This window comes from Urocampus carinirostris, chromosome 14 (assembly GCF_059441175.1).
Source record: "Urocampus carinirostris isolate Australia breed hairy pipefish chromosome 14, RoL_Ucar_1.0, whole genome shotgun sequence".
Classification (NCBI taxonomy): Eukaryota; Metazoa; Chordata; class Actinopteri; order Syngnathiformes; family Syngnathidae; genus Urocampus; species Urocampus carinirostris.
Window position 1 is genome coordinate 22357928 of NC_142362.1, and position 26413 is coordinate 22384340.

Genomic DNA, 26413 nt, shown 5'->3' on the forward strand with positions numbered 1-26413 from the left:
GAGCGGAACACATTTTGTAGGACCAATGAGAGATGTCATGCGGCTTTTTGTTTGCGATTTGTTAGTCTAGCATGATAAGCACGAAAGTAGAACAAAGGACTGCTTCCAGTCGAGTTCAAATGCCATTCCAATTCTAAAAAAGATGGAAAAAAGCAGTTTGTTCAAGCACATCTCCATTCACACATTATGCGAGAGCCGAGACTGCAATGACGACAAAAGCCGGAAGATGGTGGCAGTGAGTAGAAAAGTTCAAAAGTAAGTACAGCTTCTTTAACAGCAACAACAACCATGAATTAAAAGAAATATTTACTGACATACAAATATACATGTATACACACATATACATAACACAAAATGAAGTAACTTTAAAAGAGTTAAAAACGTTAAAAAGTTCCACTTTCAGGTGAAACTACAAAATTAAAAATAGACCTCAATAAGACATTGTCCTCCCAGTCCAAGTTTGGTAGTTGCCTTTCTCCAAAACGTCCGTAATGTCGCCTTGTCTACTTTTTAGGTTTCCAATGAGGTCTTTTAAGCAGAGGGCTTCGCGTGGCACCGTCGCGAGGTTCTGCGGCCCAGACAGAAGCTGCATCGTCCTCGTTTTCCTTTTCCGACGGGGAAGGTAAAGTTGTTCTTAGGCCTCTCCGGGTCCGTGTTTCATCCAGGAAGCCCACGGAGGGGGCTTCTTCAAGCGTGTCCAACCGATGCAGCGGAAGCGCTGCCCTGGAAGGAGGCCGTGAGGACGGGATGAAACTATAACGTCTGGCGGGGAAAGATGACTCCGACATTGTTTCGTGAACGTCTGGAAGCAAAAATAAACACGGCATAAAACGTAAATTCCAGATATACTTAACTGTATTGTGCACAATATTGCTCCGGTGTATTCAGCAGTGTTTCCCATACATAGGAAGAACTCTGGTGGGCCGCCAGGGTTTAATTGGTCCAGACAGAGTCTCATAAACGTGTATTATCAAGAAATATAATATTGCAAAGTTAATCAATATTACTTTTAGATTTCTCATTACATAAAGTCACAAACGACATAGTGTGTAGTTTAGGGTTCGTGTACCCTCATCATGACCCAATTTAAGCATTTTTAAGGACGTTCAAAATCAATCTCTCATTTCTCCAGTAGAATTAAAAGAAGAAATTCAGAGTGAATCATGTATTTTACAGAGCCACTAATATATCTGTGATTTCTAATCTTAAATGCGCATTTAGCAAGATTTTTAGATCTTGATTAAACGCAGTGTCCGAAACCCATGACAAAAAGTTACCGGATACCAGGGCAGACACCTCTGAAAAGTTTCCTGCCCAGCCATAAAGTTGCATGCCCCTTTTTCCCCCACCTCGAAACACAATAAGACAACTAATCACGAAAAAAACAAAAAACATTGTTGCAAAATATTAAGGATTGATAATCAGAATATAATAGAACAACACTTTGAAATTAGGTTTATTATATATCTTCTTATAATATTCATTGCATGTATATGACATCGCTGTTTTCCATCAGCCATCAGTATGTAACTGTATTTACTCATCTTCATTCATGCAATGTTTGCGTTGCGTCGTCTGCTACAAGCCACGTGAACTCCTCTTTAAACGATGCTTTTAATGTTCGTTTACATTTTGTCACGTCATAAATTTTGTTAGCTCCTTTTGAATATTTCTTCTGGGGCTGAGGTTTTGGCTTGATTCCTAACCACTTATCCATTATGTTCTCTGTGCATCTACTTTTGGAAAATGATATGCAAATGCACGACCTTAAAAGGCTCGGGAAAGTCCAGAAGTACAAAGTTATTCGATGCAGGTGTCAGATTGGCTGCCAAGTATGCAAATTGACAAACGAACCGAAATTTCCAAACCGAACAAAGATTTTGAAATTGGAATAAAGCAAACGTTTGATTTGGGAAAAAAAAAAAAAAAAACAGCGAAAGATTTTTTTAATTTATTTTTTTAAAGTTGTCGGCCACCCGGGCGGAGACGTTTTGTACGCCCAACGTAAAAGATGCATGCCCCGGGCAGACGATATTCAGACACTGGTAAAGTATCTGATTTTTTTTGCATTCAACTCCTGTCTCGTTTACCTTGCTTTGTGGGTCTGACTTATTTGCCGTGTCTTTGCCTTTCATAACTAGTATGTAGGTATGATTCAATAGTTCAAAGGCACACATTCATCATAGATTTAGCTTCTTAATTTTGCTCTAAAAAATGACCAGACCAACGAGTTTGAATCTAAAATGTACAAAATTTTACTTTAAGGGAACATGCCCCAAACTAGACTTTTCACCCGCCAGGGTCTCACAAAAAAAAAAAAAATCAATGGGAAACACTGATTTTGTGCTTAAAAACAAGTGCCTACCAGTGTCATTTTGTCTCAAAGACGGGATACTGTGCAGGTTTTTCCCAGCAGGAAGTGAGAAGTACTTGTGCGATTTGGGAACCGCCTTCAAACAAGAAAATGACAGTGATTATTGAGAGTACAGGGTGACAAAATGCGCACGGGGGGACATTTACTGCTGTCTGGAAGCTTCCCGGGCGGAGGCTGCGTCGGATGCTGGAGTGACGTCGGATGAGAATCTCTCTGGTGCGGCTGTCATTGGGCAGCGCGTGCTTGTTGGTGTATGACGTTGTCTAATGGGAGACAAGGATTGTTTAATTCTAAAATGAAGCTGTGTTGATGAGGTACTGTAAACAGAACTAACCAGAAAACAAATATTCATATATGTGTTTTAGATTGATAGAAAGCCTACTGACTTCACATACTGCACAGTGAAAAAATAGGTATTTGAACACCCTGCTATTTGGCTATTTCTCCCACTTAGAAATCAAGGAGGGGTCTGAAATTTTCATCGTAGGTGCATGTCCACTGTGAGGGAGATAAACTAAAAAGAAAAATCCAGAATTTACAATTCATGATTTTTTTAACAATTTATTTATGTGATATAGCTGCAAATAAAAATAAAAATATACAAAATAAAATAGCAGGGTGTTCAAATACTTATTTTCTTTACTGTACTTGCAAATACTAAAATGTAACCCATTGATGGATTTTTTTATCGGAGTATTTTCCAACAGCAACTGAAGATACCATCTTTCAATGCAGGCTGGGGAGAGTGCTGGAGAGAGAAGTCATGCTCGTCCCTGCAGATTTTATTTTTCATTGGAGCATAAAAATGGCTCGAAAAAAAATTTGAGTTCATTCGAGCGCATCTTAGAAATATACTTGCAACCAAATCATGAACAGGCCATCCGAGGCTGATATCATGACTTAAAGCCAGGAGATGGCGGCAGAGAGTAAAACCTTTCATATACCGCACTCCACCTTTAACAAAAAGCTAAGTTAACACCATTAACCCATTTAACCAATGTCTCAATTCATACGAATTGCGTATCATTAGATAATTTTATTAGATTGAATGTTGGGAATAGTTTTATCTTGACTCACCCTTTGTCTTATCTTGTACATGTTCTTGGCCAGAATGTCATGCATGTTCCTCAGATCTGCTGCCAGGAACTTCTTTTTAGGTTTAGCCGGTCCTTTCTTCTCCTCACTAAAACATTTTTTAACGAAACTCAATTACAATAAAGTAAATTGAGGTTTAAAAAAAAATTACAAGACTGTGTCATACTGTAGAGTGACGATGGACGGAGCAGCGCTGATGTCTCCTGACACGGTATCCAGGATCTCCATGGCGTTCTGAAGCTCTAGTTTCTTGTACAGCGCCACAATGCTGGACTCGGCGCGGTTGTCCCGGATCAAGATCCGCCGCAGGATGCGCGTGTTGAACTTCATGAACCTGGTGCAAAATGTAACAAATATATGTGGTTATTATGATTTTCAGTTTAATGTTTGATCAATATAATTATTTCATGTTTTTTTTGGGTAGAATTGTATTTATTTTCAATAACTAGTTTTTAAGTTTATTCTGTTCATAATATTGGACACCCGCAAAGAAGATTGCATAGGGCGCTGTTGTTGTAACTACTATATCTCGGTTATTTTCTCTATTATGCACTGTTTACATCAGGGATGTCAAACTCAGTTTGGGTTCTGGGCCCGGATCCAGACTTTCTGTTCTCAAGCAGGCCGGATCAGTAAAAGAATGTCATCTCCAAATTTTTAGCTTAGTTTTCGCTATTATACTTTATTATTTAGCCTATATGCCTAACATACCCTACATGTTATATCACATATGATAAGAGATCTTTTCTAAACGCAAGACATTTACAAAAAACGGGGGAAACTATTTTCACGTTTGGCTTTGAAAGTGTTAACAGGTTTGTTTTAACAGTTGAGTGAATTCACTTTGATACCTGAACTCACCGACTATGCTATACAAATCACCACTGCACTCTAGTGGCCAGGGAAAACATGTAGTTTGCATTTATATGAAAACATTAAAATATAACCTTTAATAGAAATGATTTAGAGACTCACTTCTTTTTTTGACATACTCTGAAGTTTATGGCGAGCCAGATTTAATTATTCAGCGGGCTGCAGGCCGTATGTTTGAAATAGCTCGTTTATATCATTATCACTATCGGCCATTGATGTTGCTGTTCTTTGATATATATACAACCTGTAGGGCGGATCTGCTAATAGTAACCTAGGAAGTTTATTAAAAATAAATTGCTCAGGGGAGGGCTTTGAGAACAGATTGGAAATATGGCAATGTCGGGGTTTTTAGTATGGCCCTTTCCTGTCCTTCTTTCAAGTTCAAAATCCATTGATGTCTTCTGTCCTTATTTTGAGTGTCTACTTAACCATAAACCTATCATTATTTAAGTAGGGAATTTTATTTAAAAAAAAAAACATTGATAAATTCGGAAGGGGGAAAAGAAATACACAATCCTGTGTAATGGCCAATAAAACGAATATTTTTTTCCTGCTGGACTAACTTTTATGTCATTGAGTCGAACAACAATGAGGAACCTTCAATAAAGGCAAATCAGAACCAGTTTGGCCTGTAAAAAAAGTGAACATGACACCGCATCCAAACTTCCCAAAGAGTGCCCCGGCAGACAATGGCGGCCATCAGTGAATAGATTTTTTTTTTTAAGTGAAGCAGAAGTTTCACTTGAATATGCCGATTGAGTCTCACTTGTCCTTCCAGTAGAAGTGACTCCACTGCCCGCACAAGTCCTCAATGCCAGCAATGGTGTGTTCCATCAGCTGAGTGCACAAAGTCAGATTTGTTCATCAAAGATCTAGAAAAATTATATCACACATATAATGTGCGTCTTACCCTGCAATGAATTTCGGTGTTGATAGTGTCCAAGTTGCGGTTGGTCCTGCGCACATTGATGAACTCGATCAAAGGGCGGATGCTGATTCCCTGCAAGGACCAGACACAGGGTTCAAACACTTTTTCGTGAACAAATTTAACAACTTTTAAAAAGAACGTTCAAAGCTGTTTTTTCAACTTCTCCAGTACCATTAAAAGAGGAAATCTGCTGTGAATCGTGTATTTTGCAGATCCACAAATATATCTGCGATTGACATATACCATTTTTAATCTTGCGTGTGCATTTATCAAGTCATCTAATTTTTAAATCTCAAGTAAATTGTGAATATTTTGTGGATCTCAACAATGGTTAGTTGGTTGGTTGGTTGGATCCCCTAACCCCAAAAATTGTAGGGGCACCATTTCCCGGTATGTCATGGATGAGTACAGCCTGGTGGCGCCTATTTCTGTCCAGGCCAACATGTCGTGTTGTGTGGTACATGCACATTTATTAAGACTTATAATTTTGAGATATTTAGTGAAACTCAAATTTGTTTGTTTTTCATACCAATCTCTTCCGATATAGGTGTAGAGTAAAACTTTAAAATGTAGCTCACATTTTCAGTTGCAGGAACATTACAATTACCACTGGGAAACACTACCTTACTTTCATGCATGGTCTATAATATCTGTCCATGGTTGATACGTAATCCTTGCATTAATACACATTTCATAGTGCCTTGTTTAGGTGTAGCATGCACCAGTCCCTAGGCGGCAATGATGCTTCGTAGGACAATGCCATACAAAGTAATGCAAGCTGCCGTTAGTCACAAGGGAAAAATGCAATGGCAAAGCAAAGCCAGCAGAGATAAGTGTCAGTGTCATTTTTAAGCAGACCTGTTGAGAAAATGGCAGCAATTTCAAGCATTTACAAGCACTTTACACAAAAGTCAAGCATTTCCAAGGATTTCAACCCCCTGTATGGACCCTGCTAATACTTTTTTCCTTTCATCTCGCATTCATGTCTGGTCTACAAGATGGAGTTGGTCCATACCTGGAGAAAGACGGTAAAGATGATGATGGCAATGGTGGCAGTGACAAAGAGCTGCTTACGGCCAATATTCCCTGGAAGAGTGAAGGCCAAGGCGAATGATATTGCCCCTCGCAGGCCACCATAGGCCAACCCAAACTGATCCTTGAGGTTGAAGGGAATGGTGCGGAAGGGGTTAATGATCTGGGTCAGCACTAAAACACCTAAAAAGGGTGGATATATTATGAGCTACATTTTAAAACTGACACTGTGATGTATAACAAGTCTGAAAGCCATGACCGAACAAACTCCAACTTCCCAGTCCTTACCGAGACCCCTCCACAGAAAGGCAAAGAGCAGCGTGAAGAGAATGTAGCCCCAGTTCCACTCATGATCCGTCGTTATGGTAACCACGCCCAGGAAGAAAAAGATGAGCGTTTCCGAAATGGAGCCCAGCATCTTGACCACGTGGCGGATGGTGGTGCACGAACGCTGAGAAACATTTTCCTCCACGTAGTATTTCATGGTCAGGGCACAAGTCACGATGCTGAGAACATGAATTCAAACCAGAAATGAAACATGTACAGTAAACTCCAGACTAAAGAGTGTACCTGATTAAAAGCCGCATACGCAGATTTAAAGAATACTCTTAACTTTGCTTTTGTACAAGCCGCACAAAATTTTTAACTCCAGGCTTGAACAGACATAAAACAGATGCCCATTTCTTAGATTATAAGCAAGGAAATGTGTAGTAAAGAAAAGTAACACATTGTGCCACAATAAGGACCCTTGTTTGTGGACTGTGTCTGCAGCTTTCAATCTCAATCAATGGCCACAGCAGTCAATACTGTTTAGATTGAAATTTACAAGTGTGACAATACTCAATGTAATGTACTGACTACATTTCAAGAGCTCTTACAATCACAACAGCCTGTATACATGCTGTGCCATGCAACTGATCTTAGGCTCTCCCATCCCTTGCATATATGACAAAGTGATCGGGAGGGCTTCCGAGTTCTAGTCAATAATGTACATTGAGTTTTGGTTTGAGAATACTTTCGTTGCACCCGTGCTTAAAGGTCAATGCCAATGTGTCTAATATTGACTGCTGTTTGACAGATGCGGACACTGTCCGTAAACAGAAATCTTAATCGCGGTGTTACTTTACTACTACTAATACTACTTCTACTCCATAGGAAAAGAATTTCATTCATCCATTCATTCATTCGCGTCACTAATTAGATGACGAGGCATTTAGCAACTGAATGGCCTCGTACAGTTTACCTGTGTTTCATTGACTTTCTTCACTTTGACATTCAGAGCACTGAGCAGAAATCACATTGCGTCAATACCCACCGCAGGTACTTATTTTGCGGACGCGCCGCGAGAAGGGCCCGCAGGCGTCAGAAGTTGCCAAGACCAACCTCCTCGCGGAAAAGGAAAAAGGCTGTATCGCGTTTAAAGCCGCAGTGTTTTAAATGTACAAAAAAAGTAGCAGCTTGTAGTCTGGAATTTATGGTGAATCTTTAAGGTCCTGGACGTCTACTCACGCCATGATGGACGAGATGGCGAAGAGCTCGGCCACCAGGTAGGCCAGGTAGCTGTACATGAAGATGAAGAGTGGCTCGATCTCACGGACCTTAGAGGTGAACCTGGTGGTGAAGGCAGCAACGAAGCCGAAAAGCATGCCAAAGCCCATGCCACCTAAGCCCACTACGAAGAAGCGGGCCACACCCAGGAACACGTCCACCGGCTCCACCTCTGGCATTTCAGCTACAAAATTGAACATGTTGTATAACACCTGAAACCAAAGACAAAGGTAATACAGAATCAACCAATTGAAACAATTGACAAATTGGACCAAAAACAGGAAGATTATCACACAACAACTGTCCAAAAATGGATTGTTTACATAATAATGCTTGGGAAATATATTAGGCTCTCCTCTCACCCCAGCAAGATCCTCTTTGACCTGCTGCCCTCTGTGGCGCTACCGATCGTTTAAAAAAAAGGACTAACAGGCTCAGAGATGATTTCTTTGCCAGGGCCATTACCACCCTAAACGAGCACACAAGATTGTGAAAAATATATATCGTGCCTATTTATAGAAAAGTGGGTATTTATATCTTGTTGAGACTCTTTTTGGAACATTTTTTCATTGCACTAGTTTTCATTACTGTTGCAACACACCAAGGCTACCTTGTAAATGTTATGTCAATTTATTCTGACATTATTTTTGTTTCATTTTTCTCTTTTAATTTAAGTCTAGTTTAAAGTTATTGTAATTATAACACTTGGGAATAAAATTCACTTTATGTATCAGCAAGCTAATGCACTGCTACTTTGTGTCAGAAATTGAAACTGAACAGCAAAAAAATTTAATTTAATTGTCGTTATTGTCATTGATATCCATGTTGTGAAATGTATGCAATGAGATAAGACGTGTCACAGGGCACAGGGTAAACATTTAATAAAGATTTTAAAGAGAAAGAAAAGACTCAGGATAAACAGCAGAAAAATATTTAAAACTTATTGCTTAGAGTCATAAATAGCACGATGTTTGTCAATGAAAAAGAATTGTGCTTAACAATAGTGCAATAACATTTAGCAGCAACAAAAACAGGAAAACTAAAGTAAGATGCAAGATGTGTTTCCAGTTTTGTGCGCTTGTTTAGGGTTGTGATGGCCCTGGGGAAGAAGCTGCAGTATATCTGAGCCGATTTGTCCATGTTTTGTCAACGTGATTTTTGTTTTTCAGTGTTGTTCAACACCAGTAAAACTACAATACAGCCCATCCACCCATCCATTACCTGCACCGCTTATCCTCAGTAGGATCACGGGGGTTCTGGAACCCATCCCAGCTATCTTCGGGCAGTGTGCAGGGGACACCCTGAACTGGTTGCCAGCCAGTCGCAGGGCACACAGACAGAAAACTCACTCGTTCATTCACACCTAGGAACAATTTAGACCGGCCAATTAACCTGACATGCATGTTTTTGGAATGTGGGAGGAAAAGTGCCCGGAAAAACTGCACGGTGAGAACATGAAAACTCCGTACAGGAAGGCTGGTGGCTGAATTTGATCCCGTGAGCTCCAAACTGTGCCGCAGATGTGCTAACCACTCATGCTCCGTGCTGCAGTATCAATCAAAAAAGTAAACAGTTTTTTTCAAAATCAATGCGGCTTGTTTCATATTTTATTCAAGTGCCCCTTGTTGCCCTTACTTGCCACCAAAACAATCTGTTTTCAGGCTATCAAAGACGAGTATTTAGTCTAAAGCGGGCTACAATAAAATAAGAGTGGCGGTAGGTAAGTGTTTTGTGGGTTGGGGGAAGCCAGAGTGTCAGCAGTCTAGTTTCGGCATATTAGTGTGCTATCTCCTCCTGTATCATTTGCAAGAGTGACCTCACCAACTGGTTTGGCAACGTCTGAGCAAATAAACTCCCAACAGCAAAGTGGAACGTTTATCAACAAACCTTCAATGAACATCACTTCTCTCAGTCAACTCGTCTACGTCCTGATGTGCTCCACATTCCATCACACAAGTTTACCCAAAATAGAACCCCGAAATACAGTGAAACCTAAGCGTCTTTGAGGTGAAAGAATAGAGAAACACAATGGAAGGTCTAGCTTTCAGGTAATTGCACTTTTAACAATAAAAGGGGACGAGCAGCAGTTTAAAAGGAGGGTTGAGTTGAAGAATGGTTCAGTGAAAGCGCTAAAATTCGAAAGCAGAGTTGCAACAAACAATGATTTTAAGATTTGATTCATTCATCGATTATTTTGTAAGTTAATCAACAAAAAACGATTAGTTACATGTTTTAAATTCAAACATTGGAATGGAAATGGAATTTTACTTAAAAATATTAATCAAAAATAAATAATTACAATTTAGGGTTTTTACCAAAGAAGATTATAAATCTGGAAATATTGTACTGTTGAGATACTGATATTGAAGATTTCAAGAATGTCTGATTAAAGGGTACATAAACAATTAATCCATTTTAAAATAAGTGGCAATTTATTTGATTTGATTGTTCTCAATCAATCATACGCCAAAAATACTGTTATCATCATTTTGAGTATTTAATTTTTAGTATTTTTATTATGTTTTCTCTTGTGAAATTAGAACAATGTAATACTTTTGTCAAACATGTCTGAGAGTAGGTTTTTCTTTCAGAGAGGCCCTTCATGCCAGTCTCCCATAAAAGGCAGATTTATGTAGTCCGACCTATAGTGGTCTTACGCACAGATTGTCCCACGTGCAAGTCATCCAATGCGATCATAGGTCTCTTGGTTGCTTCTCTGATTAGTTTTCTCCTTGTTTGGGCTGAAAGTTTAGAGAGACGGACAGGTCTTGGTATGTTTGCAGTAGGCTGCACAATTTTGGAAAAAAAAACCTAGTTGCGATTTTTCAGACAAGTATTTAAATTTCAATGCGATTTTTTATTTTAAAAGAAGTGCATTGTCTGTGCTAGTTTTTTTTTGTGAGTACTTAACCCCCCTGTTGTCCGCGGCTCAAAATGACCCGCTACTGTGTTGATAGAAACCCAGAAAAATCTCTTTCAATTATATTTTATTTAAATTTAAATGTTATGACTTTTCCTAGATTGGTCCCACCAGTCAAAAATGAAATGTGTTTAATTCACATTTCCATGTAGGTTGTATGATGAATATACAAAAAGGGTCCTTAAAACGAAGAAAATACACGAGGGTTAATCATGCTTTAAATTCAAGGAAAACTCGCCCTCTTCAGGGGAGCTTTGTTATGGTTACTGTCTGCTCACTCAAGGCTCACACGTGGATGTGTGACATACTGTGTTGCTGGCCAACTTTGCCTCGCCTTTATTGGTTGGCAACGTTAAAACCTGAACTGTGACAATTCTGGTTGGCCAAACACTCACTTCCTCATGGACATGAAACTATAAATCCTTGGTGAAAAAAACGCAGAGTCTTGCGATCACACAATCACACTACATCACATAACAATATTGATTAGCTTTCAGTTCATCGTGTAGCCCTAGTTAACAGTGGTTTTATGCCCTCTTCGATTTGATATTATTGCTCGGGAAGTGCCCCATAAAATGTGTAAATTCTTCAAAATCTTCTTGTATCCTATTCCTGCTTGGAACTTTTTCACAACTTTATCCAGAACCTGCCTGGTGGTTTCTTTGATATTCATAATGCCGTGTTCCAGTGTCTCCTTTCACAGAGCTCTGAGCCCAGTCACAAAGTAGGTGAATTTAAACTGAGTTTTAATGACACACAGGTGCACTCTGTTATTTTTAGTCATTTAGGTCTGCAACGGATAATCCAGAAGTAATTAGGGAACTCAGAGTCAGAACCGGGGGGGCCAGTTTTTTGGTTGTAAATGTAATATTAAATGTTCAAAGAATTTGTTTCGCTTCAGAATTGTCTCACATCTGTTTATGATTGTTGTTGATTCTAAGAAAAAAAGTTGTTGTTTTTTAGCTCCAAGTTTGAAGCCTGAAATGTGTTAATAGTTCTTGAGGCGGGAGGGAGCAGGTATTGTTTTTGCTAGGCCCTGTATATATTTAGAACCCTAATGAAAGCATTATCATTATCCTCGCCTTGCTAGCAGGTGATAAATTTATCCTCAGGCTTCATTTTGTTGTGGGTAAAAACATCAATCCCAGATTCTGTTCACACCCTCATGGTTTCAAATGTCACCAAAATAAGCAGACCAGATAGCAACCTACCACAGTGACAGCGTCATTGAAGAGGCATTCGCCAAAAACGACTATGTAGAGCTGCTCGTTGACCGACACGTCCTCAAAGACACTGAGCACGGCCACGGGGTCCACCGCTGAGATAATGGCTGCAAACAGCAAGTTTTCCTGCAAGTTGATGTCCTGCACCCCGAAGCTTTCGATCTGGCATATGGCAAAAAGCGACATGCCGATACCGATGCTGTTCCACAGGGTGCCCACCACAGCAAACCAAAGAACCTGCTCAAACACACGGCAATAATAAATCTGGGAGACATTGGTTTCATGATCTAAGTGGTACATCTTTATACGAGCACCTCTAAAACACGAGAAATTTGATACATGAGGTTTTTTTTTAAACAAAAGTCTTGCTCTACATACGAGGGTAAACCCAAGCGACGAGCAATCCCAAAGGCTACCACCAGAGACTGCTCGAGACCACACACCATCAGCTCGTATGAGTTGGCGCATGCGCTTACCACCATCAGACCCCTGATCCCACCTATTTGTTTATACCACGCAGAAATCCTGATTTTATCGTATTGCTCTTCTTCTGTGAGCCTTGCCATGAATTCTGGAAAGGGAAATGTTAAGGTGTTTAGAGGAGAATGATGTCGATTTAAACAAAGAAGGAAATAAACAAACATGAGCGTGATCCAGCTAAGCAGTACGATTGGCAGACTGAGGCAGAGACGAGGAAAAGCCTAGCGGAGGGGCAGCATGGGGGGGACACTTCACCTTTGACTGGGGAAGGGGAAAGATTCTCTGTACTACAATACAGACGCTTCCCTACTTACGAACGAGATTTCGAGGTTCTGGTCAATCGTTCGTAAGTTTAATTTGTTCGTAAGTTGCTTCAGTGCTATGTTTTGTATGTTTAAGGTTTATATAAGTGTGTTTAAGACTTGTATACCTGCATTGTTTTGTTCTAAAAAAAAAAAAAAAAATTTAATAAAATAATATGCTCTATAAAGAGACAAAGTTAAGTGCAACTTACTTTTGGAAGATAGAGTAGAGGCCCTCCTCCGTGGTAAAAAGTAGCCGAAATAAAGCGTTCCGACCATTTTCTCAACCGTATCAAGCTTTCTTATTCCACTTTCATTTCAAAAGAAACGTCTCACATCTTCTTTACACTTTACACCAACCATAGTAAATGGATGCGCGAGATATTAAACAATAAAAATGTAAAAGTTTTTCGCGCACTGTATGTTTACACACGAAATAGAAAAAGGAAGCGGATGTTTTTACTTCCGGGTGGATGCTGGGTGAGCTCTCACAGCACCACACGCTGGTAGCGGCGGAAAGAAGCACCACAGTTAAGTCCTGTACTGAAATAGGTACACACAATACAAAATCTAACTTACAGCAATGTCCGGATATTTTTCGACATCCCCAAAAAAAGGTTCGTAACTACCATTTTACGCAAGTGGAATGGTCGTAAGTAAGGGAGCGTCCGTACATAAAAAATTAGTTGGTTGCTCCTGTCCTCCAAGTACAAATATAATTCATAACTTTGAAAAAAATAGGTCAACTGCTGCACATATTTATCACTTTGTCAGTCACGATGGCTCAACCAGAGAAGAAGTTGATAGTGTCGATAGTGAGGTGGCCATGTCTCAGGACAGCTCACTGGCCTTGCTGTCATGGTCTCGCCCAGGGAGTTATTTAGTGTAGAACCATCATTACTATGATGCTTTTGGGAGGCCAGAAACGGGCCAATTAGATTTTCATGATTTCAAATCTGGAAAATTCTCACGTTACGAAGTGAAGCTTGGATAAAGAGGTACCACTGTATATATTTATTCTACAGCATACCGTGCCGATGTTTTCAAAGAAAGGCCTGGTGGGCATGAAGTAGCCCGAGTCGAGGACGATGGGGGGCAGCATGTAAAGGAAAAATACGTTGCTGGTCAGCACAGCAGGGGGCTCTTCGTTGACAGAATGCATGATGGCACCCACGATAAGCCCAATGCTGATCAGCAGGCAAGACTCGGGCACCCAAACAGTGATCTTGTTGTACACGTGGAAGCCTGACGGAACAGAGACATTGAGAAAATATTTAATCAAGCTTAACAAAGAGTCATCAACATAGCCCGGAAAATCATTGGCTGCTCTCTGCGCAGTGTGGAAGACATGGTTAGCTGGTGATACCGCAGAAGATCAAACATTATCAAGAACTTCCTATTACCCCGGCCACCACCTCTATGACTTGCTACCTTGGTAGGCGCAAGAAGTCCCTTAGAACAAAGAATAACAGAGGCAGTTTCTTCCCCAGGACCATCACCACCTCAAACAAGTACACAACTTGGTAAAAGAATATATAGAGTATATCTTCCTTGAGTGTATACAAATGGGTGCTCACATCTTATTTGTTGGTTTATTTTGGAATTATGTTGCACTCAATTTCATTGCACAAATGTTCTGATGCACATACGTCTTAGGCCTGTCTCCACTAACATGTCTATTTGGCCTGACGTTTTTTTTTTTATCTTATTCCTATTTTTTAAGTTTTTGTTAGATGTTTACCTTGGAGTGCCGCGTCTAATCTCCTTATTAGCAATGCTCACTATGTTGTTATCAATGACAATAAAGACAATTCTAACTTGTCATATTGATACAATTAGGGTACAGAAAACTTTGTTAAGATTATGTGTGAGGGCACACTGTAGGGTGATATAGAATTTAACAAACCGATGGAACACACACAACAGAAACAAAAAATAGAGAAAAAAAAACTTTTGGCTGATGAAAAATTGTTGAAAGGTTAAAATAGGTTCACTGTGACTTGCTGGCAACCAGTTCAGGGTGTCCCCTGCCCACTTCCCGAGGATAGCTGGGATGGGCTCCAGCACCCTCGCGACCCTACTGAGGATAAGCAGTGAAGATAATGGATGGATGGATAGAATAGGTTCAGTTAACCAGTCAGCGCCGTGCCAGTTAGAAATCACATTTCAGCAGCACGGCGGCGCAGTGGTTAGCGCTTGTGCGGCACAGTTCAAGTCATGGGAACCTGTCGTGGGTTCAAATCCAGCTCCAGACTTTCTGTGCGGAGTTTGTATGTTCTCCCCGTGCTTGCGTGGGTTTCCTCCGGGCACTCCGGTTTCCTCCCACATTCCAAAAACATGCATTTCAGGTGAATTGGCCGGTCCAAATTGTCCCTAGGTGTGAATGAGCGAATGAGTTGTCTGTCCCTGTGTGCCCTGCGATTGGCTGGCAACCAGTTCAGGGTGTCCCCTGCCCAATGATTGCTGGGATGGGCTCCAGCCCCCCGCGACCCTACTGAGGATAAGCGGTACGGCTAATGAGATGAGATGAGATGAGATGAGATTTCCTAGAAAATCACGATGCCCCATTATATATTTTCAGAACCAGTCCGTGGGCTATTCAGGTATTCCTTGGGGCTGCCTGGTGGCCGCAGGCATCACATTGGAGACCCTTGATCTCCAGAAAAATATTTAATCTAGCGTAACAAAGAGTCATCAACGTCCATCTATCCATCATCTGCACTGCTTATCCTCAGGGTTAAGCATGGGTGGGTGGGAAAACTTGGGCCGCGGGCTGCACTGGGTTAAATAAGTTGGAGGCCAGGACGCAATAAATAAATATATTATATATATATATTAAAAAGGTCCTAAAATAAATATAACAGATCACATTAAAATATTTATTTGTTCTTTATAATTAAATATAAATGCAGATAACTAGTGATACGAAGGAGAAGGACGATTGGAGATGAGTCAGCGGACCTGCGTTTGACTTGAAGCATGTGAACGCCTGCATGGACCAGCTGGCAGAGATGGGAAGCTGTGTCGTGGCCGTCATAGACTTTGTGGAATAGTTTACAGGCTGGGGGCGTCGCTGCTGTCATGCACTTTCCGGACAAATTTTCATCATGTTACCTAGTGTTTACTATGTTTGTGTACTGTAATGCTAAATGTAATTCACCCTGGTCATCCTGAAAGGGGGGTGCCACTTATGGGGTCCCTTCTCAAGGTTTGTCTTTTTCCTCAAGCTGGGGTTTTTGAGTTGTTCCTTGCCCGCATGTTGATTTAAGATCAGGTAATTGTGTCATTGTAATCGTGTGCAGTCCTTTGAGACATTTTTGTGATTAAGGGCTATATAAATAAATGTGACTTGTCTTGACTAGATGTAATTTTTTGTTTTATCTTCATTAACAAACAGATGAATTTCAAATTGGTTGTGAAACGCTCAGAATTAAAGCAAAGTAATATCGAAAGTCAACACTAAATCTGATGATATGCATGGAAAAACTCAAAATGCAATACTGCTAAGTGTTTTTTTTTCGTTGTGTGAAATTTGATAAATATCTGGTTTAATAAGATAAATAATATCAATTACAGAAAATTTAGCCAGCTATTTCAAAGTTGGCCTTGAGTGGAATACACATTAATATTTTAGAGGGACAATGATGTTTCATCAGTAGTACTATACCATTACAGTAATCCCTTGATTGTGATTTACTTATTGCAGTTTTCCTTCTCCAGAGATTTTCATTATGCATTGTGTTCTGCATTCTTATTGGCTAAACGGTCACACAGCTGCTTTTCTGCTTGTGCCAGCCTGTGCGTCAATGACCATCCGAGTTGCGTAAAAAAGCTTAAAAAAAACTACATTACGTATGTATGAAAATTATGTTTTTTTTGCAATTTTAAGTTTCTCTAAATGCCATCTTGTCAACAAAACACTCTGGAACCACAAAAGCACCAAAAGGCAGAGAAAGATGCTTTCTATCGCCACCGAATTCGGACCTCTCCACCCGCTAAACTTTCTCTGGAGTCACATACCGCTCATATGCGCTCCCTAGTGGTTCTCTGCCACTTTTTCAAAATGTTTGATGATGGGAAAATATGTGGTTTTTGCAGCAGCGCAAATAAGACACATTCTTAATGTTTTCTGATTAATATATATATGTTATTTCTTCAATACGTAAGGCTTTTCATTTTTTGCTGTTCGATTTTTTTTTTTGCCTTTGGTGCTGTATGGCTCAACAATTTACGTTGCCGACTGGACTGTAAATGCAGTTATCCATAACATTCATAGTATCTTGTGAAGTTAAGAGAATCATGTCCTCAGTACAGTTGTACAATAAATCAGCAAGATTATCGCAAAAATTGTAAATTTGACAGTGTAGAAGTTGTTTATAAAGTACAGTACTTTTATTTGTTAAATACCTGAGCCAATAGTTTGGGTTTGTTCTTTGGTTTCAATGTTTAATACAGTAATGGAATATTTAATAAACAAATAAAAAAATAAATAAATAAATGAAAGGTTTCTACTTCGCGGGACCTTTGAAGAATGGAACCCCTAAACGAAAACAAGGGATTTCTGTATTTATATATCAGTGTTTCTTAAAAGGTGGGTAGGGACAAAAATTGAGTTGCTGACCTTTGCCCAAGCAAAATATACTAAGAAAAAAAACCTGAGGATCAATTACATTTTTTTGACAGTAGATGGCGATAATGCCCTGTTCAATTTCTTCTTCCTATTTAGTCAATCCTCCCAGTCCTGATTCTGTTTGAGAGGGATCACATCTCATTTCATTGTGATTTTATTCGTTTTATTTCCTTTATCTGCCCATTTTGATCTCCAGACAGTCAGTGATACGGGGAAGGAAAAGTGGAAAAGAGAAACAACAATCGAGTTGAAGAATCATTGCCAAATACTTGAAGGTACAGAAAAATGTTTAAAAATGTTACACTTTTCCTTTTAGAGTTCTTACACTTACCTATCTTGGCAAAAGAGGCGAGAAGCACCCAGAGAGTAATCTCGAAGGGGATTTGAATTCTCGGGTAGTCCATTGTGAAAACGGGTAGATTGTCCTTTTCGGGGTCGGGGTAGGCTTGGGGCTCGTCTGGCTCGACGGGGGGTACCACCGTCACACGACCACCCAGCGTGGGGTGAACTGGGATCTCACCCGCGGAGACATCCAGGACGATTAAAAGGGAAAAAATAAGAAGCAGAAAGTCCCGAAGTCTGCTCAGGTGAGGATCCATTTTGAGACCACTTCGCTGATGTAAGCGATCACACCATCCAACAGGAAATTAATTAAGACGGCTATCACTTTTTGCGAGCATGATATTCTATTTTCTTGTCATATAGAAGTGAAATGACATTTCGGTACTTCCAAATGCCATAAAATCATTGTCTTCGAATGTTTCACATTGGTTAAACAAGCGCACCTGTGGAGAAGTTTACCTGCGTCGCGTCCACGAGTTCCTCCACTCGTGATGTGTCGTTCGCGAACACAAAGGCTCTATAAGCGAATTATTGGAGTTGACGACGGGAGTCGGCTCCCCTCCAATCCGGAGTCGGTTTCCTTCGAGACGCTTTTTCCCCTGTGATTGGTCAATGTGCATTTTTCTCGAAGGATTCTAGATTGTTGCCTTCAAATTTGCTGAGTATGAGAGGTTATTTATTTTTGTCAGTATTTGTATGTATCTTTGATGTATTGTAGGTGATAATGTGTTTTTCTTGATAAATATAAAGACTATTCATGTATTTCATAGTATATTTCTTGTTACACTGAAAAGTCATTATTTTAAATAACATTTTGTTTGACATTAAAGTGGCCTAGTAAGAAACAATTTAAAGTTTTGATGAGTAAAAAAAACGCTGTAGAGGGGGGAAAATAAATGCTATTATAATTTTGTTGAATATTCAATGTTTTAATTGTTAATTCATTTTGTGCATAATGTTACATTATTATTGGTCTCATCTCATCTAATTAGCTACACCGCTTATCCTCAGTAGGGTCGCGGGGGTGCTGGAGCCCATCCCAGCAATTATCGGGCAGTGGGCAGGGGACACCTTGAACTGGTTGCCAGCCAATCGCAGGGCCCACAGGGACAGACAACTCGCTTGCTCATTCACACCTAGGGACAATTTGGACCGGCCAATCCACCTGAAATGCATGTCTTTGGAATGTGGGAGGAAACCGGAGTGCCCGGAAGAAACCCACGCGGGGAGAACATACAAACTCCGCACAGGAAGTCCGGTAGCTGGATTTGAACCCACACAGGAGGTTCCCGAGACCTTAGAACTGTGCCGCACATGCGCTAACCACTGCGCCGCAGTACATTTAATTTTTACATATTTTCTTCTTTGTTTCTTCTTTGTTTTTTCTTGCTTTTTTCTTTTTACACTCTTTTTTTCTTGGTTTTTCTTTTTTGTTTTGCTTTTCTTAGCTTATTGCTTTTTTCTTTCTTGTTTTTTTTTCTATTTCTCTTTTTGTCTGTCATGTATTTCTTCTTTTGATTCTTTTTTTCCTAGTGTTTTCTTCTTTCTTTCTTTTTTTTCAAATTTCTGTCTGTTTTTTCATTTTTTTTTAAATCCTTTTCTTCTGATTTTTTTTTTTTTTTTTTGCTATATTCCCCCTTTTAAGTCATTGTGCGCAAACAGTTATGTATATGTGGACTAAAGCAACAAAAACAACCCGAAGAGTCGTCTGGGAGCAAAAAGAGCCGGGTATTTAGAGTGAGCTGAGCAATGAGAGCCGGTTCTCTAAAAAGAGCCAGAATTGCCATCACTATCCTCTCCATCCCGGGCGCGGCCTCGACTGATTGTTTGTCACGTGATCGGTATCTAAACTTTCAATGACCGAGTTTCAGTTGAGGCGCAGGTTTCAACTTCCCGTGTTTTTTTTTCTAACTAGTTTCTCCTCTTTTGGTAGGGTTGGGTTTAACTTTGTCAATGTCGATCTGAGATTTCAAATTAATAGCTTCGATGCAATTTGCGGCACTTGGGATGGCAGGCTGATAGTTTGAGAGCCCTCCGAAATAAGAAAGTTAAAGGGACAGTGTGTATTATTTTACTACTAGATATTGTAAACAGGAGGCAGCACGGCAGCGCAGTGGTTAGCGCTTGTGCGGCACAGTTCATGTCATGGGAACCTGTCGTGGGTTCAAATCCAGCTCCAGACTTCCTGTGCGGAGTTTGTATGTTCTCCCCGTGCTTGCGTGGGTTTCCTCCGGGCACTCTGGTTTCCTCCCACATTCCAAAAACATGCATTTCAGGTGAATTGGCCGGTCCAAATTGTCCCTAGGTGTGAATGAGCGAATGAGTTGTCTGTCCCTGTGTGCCCTGCGATTGGCTGGCAACCAGTTCAGGGTGTCCCCCGCCCACTGCCTGGAGATGGCTGGGATGGGCTCCAGCCCCCCGCGACCTTAATGAGGATAAGCGGTACGGCTAATGAGATGAGATGAGATATTGTAAACAGGGGGCAGCACGGCGGCGCAGTGGTTAGCGCATGTGCGGCACAGTTCATGTCTTGGGAACCTCCTGCGTGGGTTCAAATCCGTGTGCGGAGTTTGTATGTTCTACCCGTGCTTGCGTGGGTTTCCTCCGGGCACTCCGGTTTCCTCCGGGCACTCTGGTTTCCTCCCACATTTCAAAAACATGCATTTCAGGTGAATTGGCGCTTGTGCGGCACAGTTCATGTCATGGGAACCTGTCGTGGGTTCAAATCCAGCTCCAGACTTCCTGTGCGGAGTTTGTATGTTCTCCCCGTGCTTGCGTGGGTTTCCTCCGGGCACTCCGGTTTCCTCCCACATTCCAAAAACATGCATTTCAGGTGAATTGGCCGGTCCAAATTGTCCCTAGGTGTGAATGAGCGAGTGAGTTGTCTGTCCGTGTGTGCCCTGCGATTGGCTGGCAACCAGTTCAGGGTGACCCCTGCCCACTGCTCGATGATTGCTGGGATGGGCTCCAGCACCCCCGCGACCCTACTGAGGATAATGAGATGAGATGAGATATTGTAAACAGGGCCGTCGCTAGCCATTTGGGGGCCCTAAGCACAAATGCTTTATTAGTGCTGTAAAAATAATATTTTATATAGACAACAAATTAATTATTGCTCACATTATCAATCCAAAACTTCACTGACATTCTGACACCGACAGTGAAACCACGCCTCCTAGAGTCACTTTTCACTATCTATCGTTCCCAGTGCTTTTTATTTTTAATTTTTAATACGCATACTTGTTTTGGTAATATAGGTGGTCCCGTGAGACTCGCATCCAATTGGCCTGTGCGCCATATGAGCCGAGGAGAATGCGCCCTTTAAAACAGTGCACCAAATGTGTGTGGAAATATGGTACAACAATGAGCTTTTTTTGTTTTAACATTGACTACCGGCAAGCGATGCATGAGCTTCATCTCATTTCTTCTTGTTTCTTCCTTTCTCCGCTCCAGACTCTTGTTGCTGCTTCGAGGCCATGTTGTGAATGAGGCATAATCGAACATACAACTGGGAGGGGAGGGGGGCACCATGAGACTGGAGATAGGCCGGGGCACAAAGCAGATTCACCCCTTTTCTCTGGAAATTTGGTCTATGCTGCTTTTGTATTGTTTTTTACCATATTAGTGCATATTATTAACACTTTTAACACTTTATACTTTTTTTCACAACCCTGATTTCTTTTGGTCCGCTCCTGGGCACTTGATGCCCTACGCAGTGCCCGTTATGTGCGTTTGCGGGGCTACGTCCCTGGTTGTAATATTTTATCTTATAACTGAAAACAATAAGCACTTTTGACTCTGACTCCCGTCGGTCCCGCTTTTTGCACCCGTTTTCCACTTGTCCGTTCCTGATTTCCCCGTTTGTCTCCGGCTACGACCTGTTTTTTGACCCCGACTATGTTTTGCTCCTCTGTCCTGGCTTACAACCGTTTTTTTTATTTTTTATCCCGACCACGTTTTGCCCTCTGCTGTCCCGGCTATCGAACTGTTTTTTCCATCCTCGACACTACGATCTTTCGCTCCGGAAGATCCACTTCCGCATTCGGAACACGTTCCGATTCTGTGAGCGGCTTGCTTCCCGCGTCCAGCGAGCACCGCTGCCTTTCCTCCTTATCTCAATAAACTTGTGGTTAACGCTACGCAACTGGGTCCTAATTACGTTCTGGTCGTGACACAATGTGCCTGTTGATGGTGCTACACAAAGTTTCGACTATGTAACAGATTCCTGGAAGTTTCCTGTAGCATCACATCTCCATGGCCGAGATTTTCTTTTCCAGTTTTGCTGCGAGGGTCCATGTCCCTCAAGCGTAGAAGGAGAAAGAAGGAACCAGCGCTTGCATGAGTCTTATCTTTGATTTCACTGCAATTTTTTTGTCTCTCCAGATGGGTTTAAGTCTGACAAGTGCAGCTTGAGCTATCCTGGCTACCTCTTCTGTCACGGTTGCTCATGGCGTCCAATTGGCCTCGCCCGTTTGGCGCCAGCTGCGGCTTGTTGACTGATTGGCTTCCCTCCTATTTAAGCTCAGTGTTCTCACTCACCCTTTGTCAGTCCGTCAACAAACCTTTGCACCAGCAAGACGTGGGTTTTGACTCTGTCCGGTTTCCTGCCCGTGTTTCCTGTTTGGTTTCGTTCCCATCTATTTTGTCCTGTTTGATATCGATCTCCAGTGTCTGGTAGCGTTACCGTCTGGTTTGTACTGTTTAATTTCAATCTCCAGTGTCTGGTATCGTTTCTGTCTATCTCGTCCTGCTTGTTTTCGGACTCCAGTCTCTAGTGCCTGATATCAATTCTGTCTGTCTTGTCCTGTCCGGTATCGACCTCATCTGTCCGATATCTGCTTGTGCAATTGGTATCGATCTCGTCGGCCTCTGGCTTCCTGTCATTCAACGCCAGACTGCTGCCTCATGTCTCCCGCCCAACGATCGCCGAATCACTGGTGTTTGGGTTAACGTGCATTTCCTGTAAAATGAAGCTTGTGTGAGAAACGTCACGCATCTGGGTCCTCCGCCTGTTTCGGTTCTTGACAAGATGTTGGGGACAGGTTCAAGCTCTTGGTGGTTGATGGAGATGATTGAGGTAATGCTTTGGGGCTTGTTGGTCATTACTTTTGTTGTTTTTTTCTGTGCTGATGTCCATCCCATACTGAGTTGATGCTCCGTCCAGTCGATTAATCGTTCATTTATTTTTGATAATCATTCAAAACAATATTATTTTTTTCCCATGACTGGAATTTTATCACTACTAAGAGGGACTGAATAATACCCACTGTCCCTTAAATGTTGAAATTATTTTATTGTTAGACTATTTCTGGTAATGGGAAAACCGAAAAATTCTATCACAAAGTATTATGATATCATTAAAGAAAATAATCTTGAAGATTTTAAACCATAATTTTAAACCATAATTGGCAATATTAAGATAATATGTTTTCAATATTTCAGCTTAATTTTAATAAATCAAGAATGAAATGAAATGAATTGATCTGCATTTAAATAGCGCTTTTCAAGTCGATGAAGACTTCCCAATGGCTTTACAATGTGCTTCACATTTACCCATACTCTCACACCAATAGCGGCCGTGCAGCCATGCAAGGCGCCAACCTGCTCATTGGGGGCATTAGGGGTTCAGTGTCTTACCCAAGGACACTTTGACATGTAACCGGGATTCGATCCCAAGACAAGCACTCTACCTCCTGAGCTAATGCCGCCCAGGAATGGATGAGTTATATTTAATTTTGCTTTTCATAAAATAAATAACTTATCACAAATGCTAAATCTATTGCACCCTGGTCATCGTGAAAGTGGGATTACAACATGTGAGGCCCCTTTTCAAGGTTTCTTATTCTCCTCATGCTAAGGTTTGGAGTTTTTCCTTGCGTGCATGTTGGTTTAAGATCCGGGGCTGGTGTATTTGAATCTTGTTCAGTCCTTTAAGACGTCTTGTGATTAAAGGCTATACAAGTAAATGTGACTTAACAAAATTAAAGCACTATTCAGTCTTTGAAAAGACCGTATTAAACTTCAAGCGTTTTTAAGGATTTCAAGTACCCGTATGAACCCTGGCAAACGAACCACAACATAATAGGTGAAGACATTATTTTTTTACTTTTGTGTATTGTTTGTTAATGCTGCATCCATTGAAACCTGATCATCCTTTTTATTTTATTTTTTTATTTTATATTACGCTTTAATTCATTTATGTTATACTTTTTATTTTATTGTTTTTAGTGCAACATTCATTGCAGCCTGGTCATCGTGGAAGGGGGGATTACCTTATGTGCGCTCCCTTCACAAGGTTTCTTAATTTCCTCATGCTGGGGTATTTGAGTTTTTCCTTGCCCTCATGAAGGTTTTAGATGAGGGTTTGGTGTCATAATAGTCAAATAGTTTGCAATAGTCTTTGATCTCTGCAGCCCTTTGAGACTCCTTGTGATTGAGGGCTATTCAAAATGACATTTTCTGAGACGGTCCTGTTTTCTTTCTGGTTTCCACGTCAGAGCACCCTTTCAGCGCTATCTAGCGGCATTAAGGAGTAACTGCAGGGAGTCACAGGAACTCTGGGCGAGTCTTTTGCAGGCTGCAGACGCCGTCGAGCAGCAAGGATGAGAACCGAAGCGCTCGTTTCACGATGACACCTCGTCTTCATCTTCTCGTCCTTCTCCCAAAGGTTGGATTTCATCATTTCCACGAAAAAACTGTTGATGTCAGGCTCAGAGAGCGCTGGCGTGATGATATATTCACATTGATGTGTTATTGTTTTCGTGTGCGACCACCTTCCCAATTTCACCGCCTCTTATTTTTTTTAAGCATCTTCAGACATCAAAAGCCAATTTTGCTGTTTATTCGTGACGGTGTGTCACTGCTGACACATATTTTCGTGCGCAAGTCGCCGTGCAAGTGATGTTGCAGGCATGTCAACAGACGAGATGACACACCATATTTCACGCGAGATTAAAATGCGCGCCATTGCTTGTGGATTAGGAGGCAAAGGAGGATGTTTTGTTTGTGTTGCATTGACAACTGGATGGGATGCTTTGGAGAGCAAAGATGTGTTGATTCACTGCTAAAGTCGATGGCACCACCCCAGTGACACGTCAGTGTGATGATAAAGCAGATGTAGACAATCTGCGGTTCACGGGACGTACACAGCCTGCGAGGACGTCTGTTCCACCCTGAATAATACATTTAACTCATTCAGTGCTAGACGTTTCTCTTAAATGGGAAGTGCGGGTGCCGGACATTTTTTTGCCATTCTTACTTATTTATGAAAGCCTGCAGAAAATGTAGTTTTGTAGCTATTTAGCAGGGGTCAGGAACCTTTTTGACCCAAAGAGCCATAAAAGCAAAAAATGTGCACATCATATATTTTCAAACAAAATTGAAAAAAACTGCCAAACACACTCTCTAGACAAAAGCTAATTCTTCAGCACATTTCATTTCACTGTCATTTGATTTTTTTGGTTTGAACAATTTTATTGACACTAGTAACATCAAATAAACAATGTGAGGTTTGAACATTTTTTCTCGACAATCTTAACAGCAATTAAGCATGTTCACAATTTCGTTATATGACGTGTTAACAATTTTTTTAACAGCAATTAAACACACAATTTCATTATATCATATCCCAACAATATGAGCAATTAAATACTTCTTGGTTTGTTTTTTTTCTGGTTTTTAGCAGATAAACAATGTGGGGTTGAACAATTTTTCTCGACAACTTAATCAAATGTATGAAATGATAATAATTCCAAATCCTGTGTCCCAAATCAATATAAATATGCCATTTACAATTTAACCTTAATAACGGTTTAAAAGAAATGTGCATGCAAAGTTCTTTTGTAAAAATGTCACACATTACTGCAAACGATAAGCATATCGTCATATTCACTTTCGCTGTAGACTGCACTGAGCGAGAGAAAGAGAAGGAAGTTGTCACGGTCGCCTTGGTGACCAGTCTGCCCCGCCCCCTGGGCAACAGCTGAAAGCAGTTCCACTAATGGTGGGTCTGTATTTAAGGCTGCATGGTGGGCTCTGCGGTTGCTGGTTCATTACTCATTATTCACAATCCCGGTCTGTTATGCCTTGTCCTGTTTTAGTCTGTTATGCCTTGTCCTATTGAGTTCGTGCCGGAGGAACTCTGTATTGTTCTGTTTTGCCTCGGAGTATTGGGCGACTTTTATTTTATTAAATAAAACCTATGGATCGTCAACGCATTTGAGTTCTCCCTTCATGCCTCCTGCCTCCGTTCTGGTCCGGTCACCTTCCACGCCACCACGCCTCGTGACAGAATGAACCCGCCAACAATTGAACTCAGCGAACGATCCCAGCGCGACTTGGGGAGAGCTGGAGTGCGCAGTTTGGCAGGCGCCTACTGAGTTGGCCTTCCCTGCCCGTTCGAACCACGGCCCCGCCCGTCGTGGCCCTTGCTGTGCCTCGAATGGGGTCCCAGGAAGAATTGACGCCTGCCTGCCCGACTCCCGTGCCGATTGCCTGCTATTCCCTCTCCCCTGCGTGCAAGTCCGACTCCGACTCCGCTGCCCGTCGGGCCGACTCCGACTCCCAAGCCTGCCTGTTCGACTCCCAAGCCTGCCTGTTCGACTCCCAAGCCTGCCTGTTCGACTCCCAAGCCTGCCTGTTCGACTCCCAAGCCTGCCTGTTCGACT

At 41.3% G+C, this 26413-nt stretch overlaps 2 protein-coding genes across 2 annotated transcripts in view; one reads left to right on the forward strand and one right to left on the reverse strand.

Moving 5' to 3' along the window:
• Window positions 1–289: 289 nt before the first annotated feature.
• slc9a2 (solute carrier family 9 member 2) lies at window positions 290–18235 on the reverse strand. Its single transcript, XM_088353430.1, has 13 exons — window positions 17737–18235; window positions 13806–14020; window positions 11982–12230; window positions 7812–8062; window positions 6591–6808; window positions 6286–6485; window positions 5253–5342; window positions 5109–5179; window positions 3636–3803; window positions 3452–3557; window positions 2521–2637; window positions 2366–2450; window positions 290–802 (listed from the first exon to the last, which is right to left on the reverse strand). Exons 1-13 carry the CDS (start codon window positions 18002–18004, stop codon window positions 504–506), a joined length of 2337 nt encoding a protein of 778 aa, XP_088209556.1. The 5' UTR covers window positions 18005–18235; the 3' UTR covers window positions 290–503.
• Window positions 17515–26413, forward strand: part of inpp4aa (inositol polyphosphate-4-phosphatase type I Aa) — a 51374-nt gene continuing 42475 nt past the window's right edge. Inside the window, exons 1-2 of the mRNA XM_088353429.1 lie at window positions 17515–17680; window positions 24245–24414. The gene's annotated coding sequence lies outside the window, so the exon portion shown is untranslated. The remainder of the gene's footprint in view (window positions 17681–24244; window positions 24415–26413) is intronic.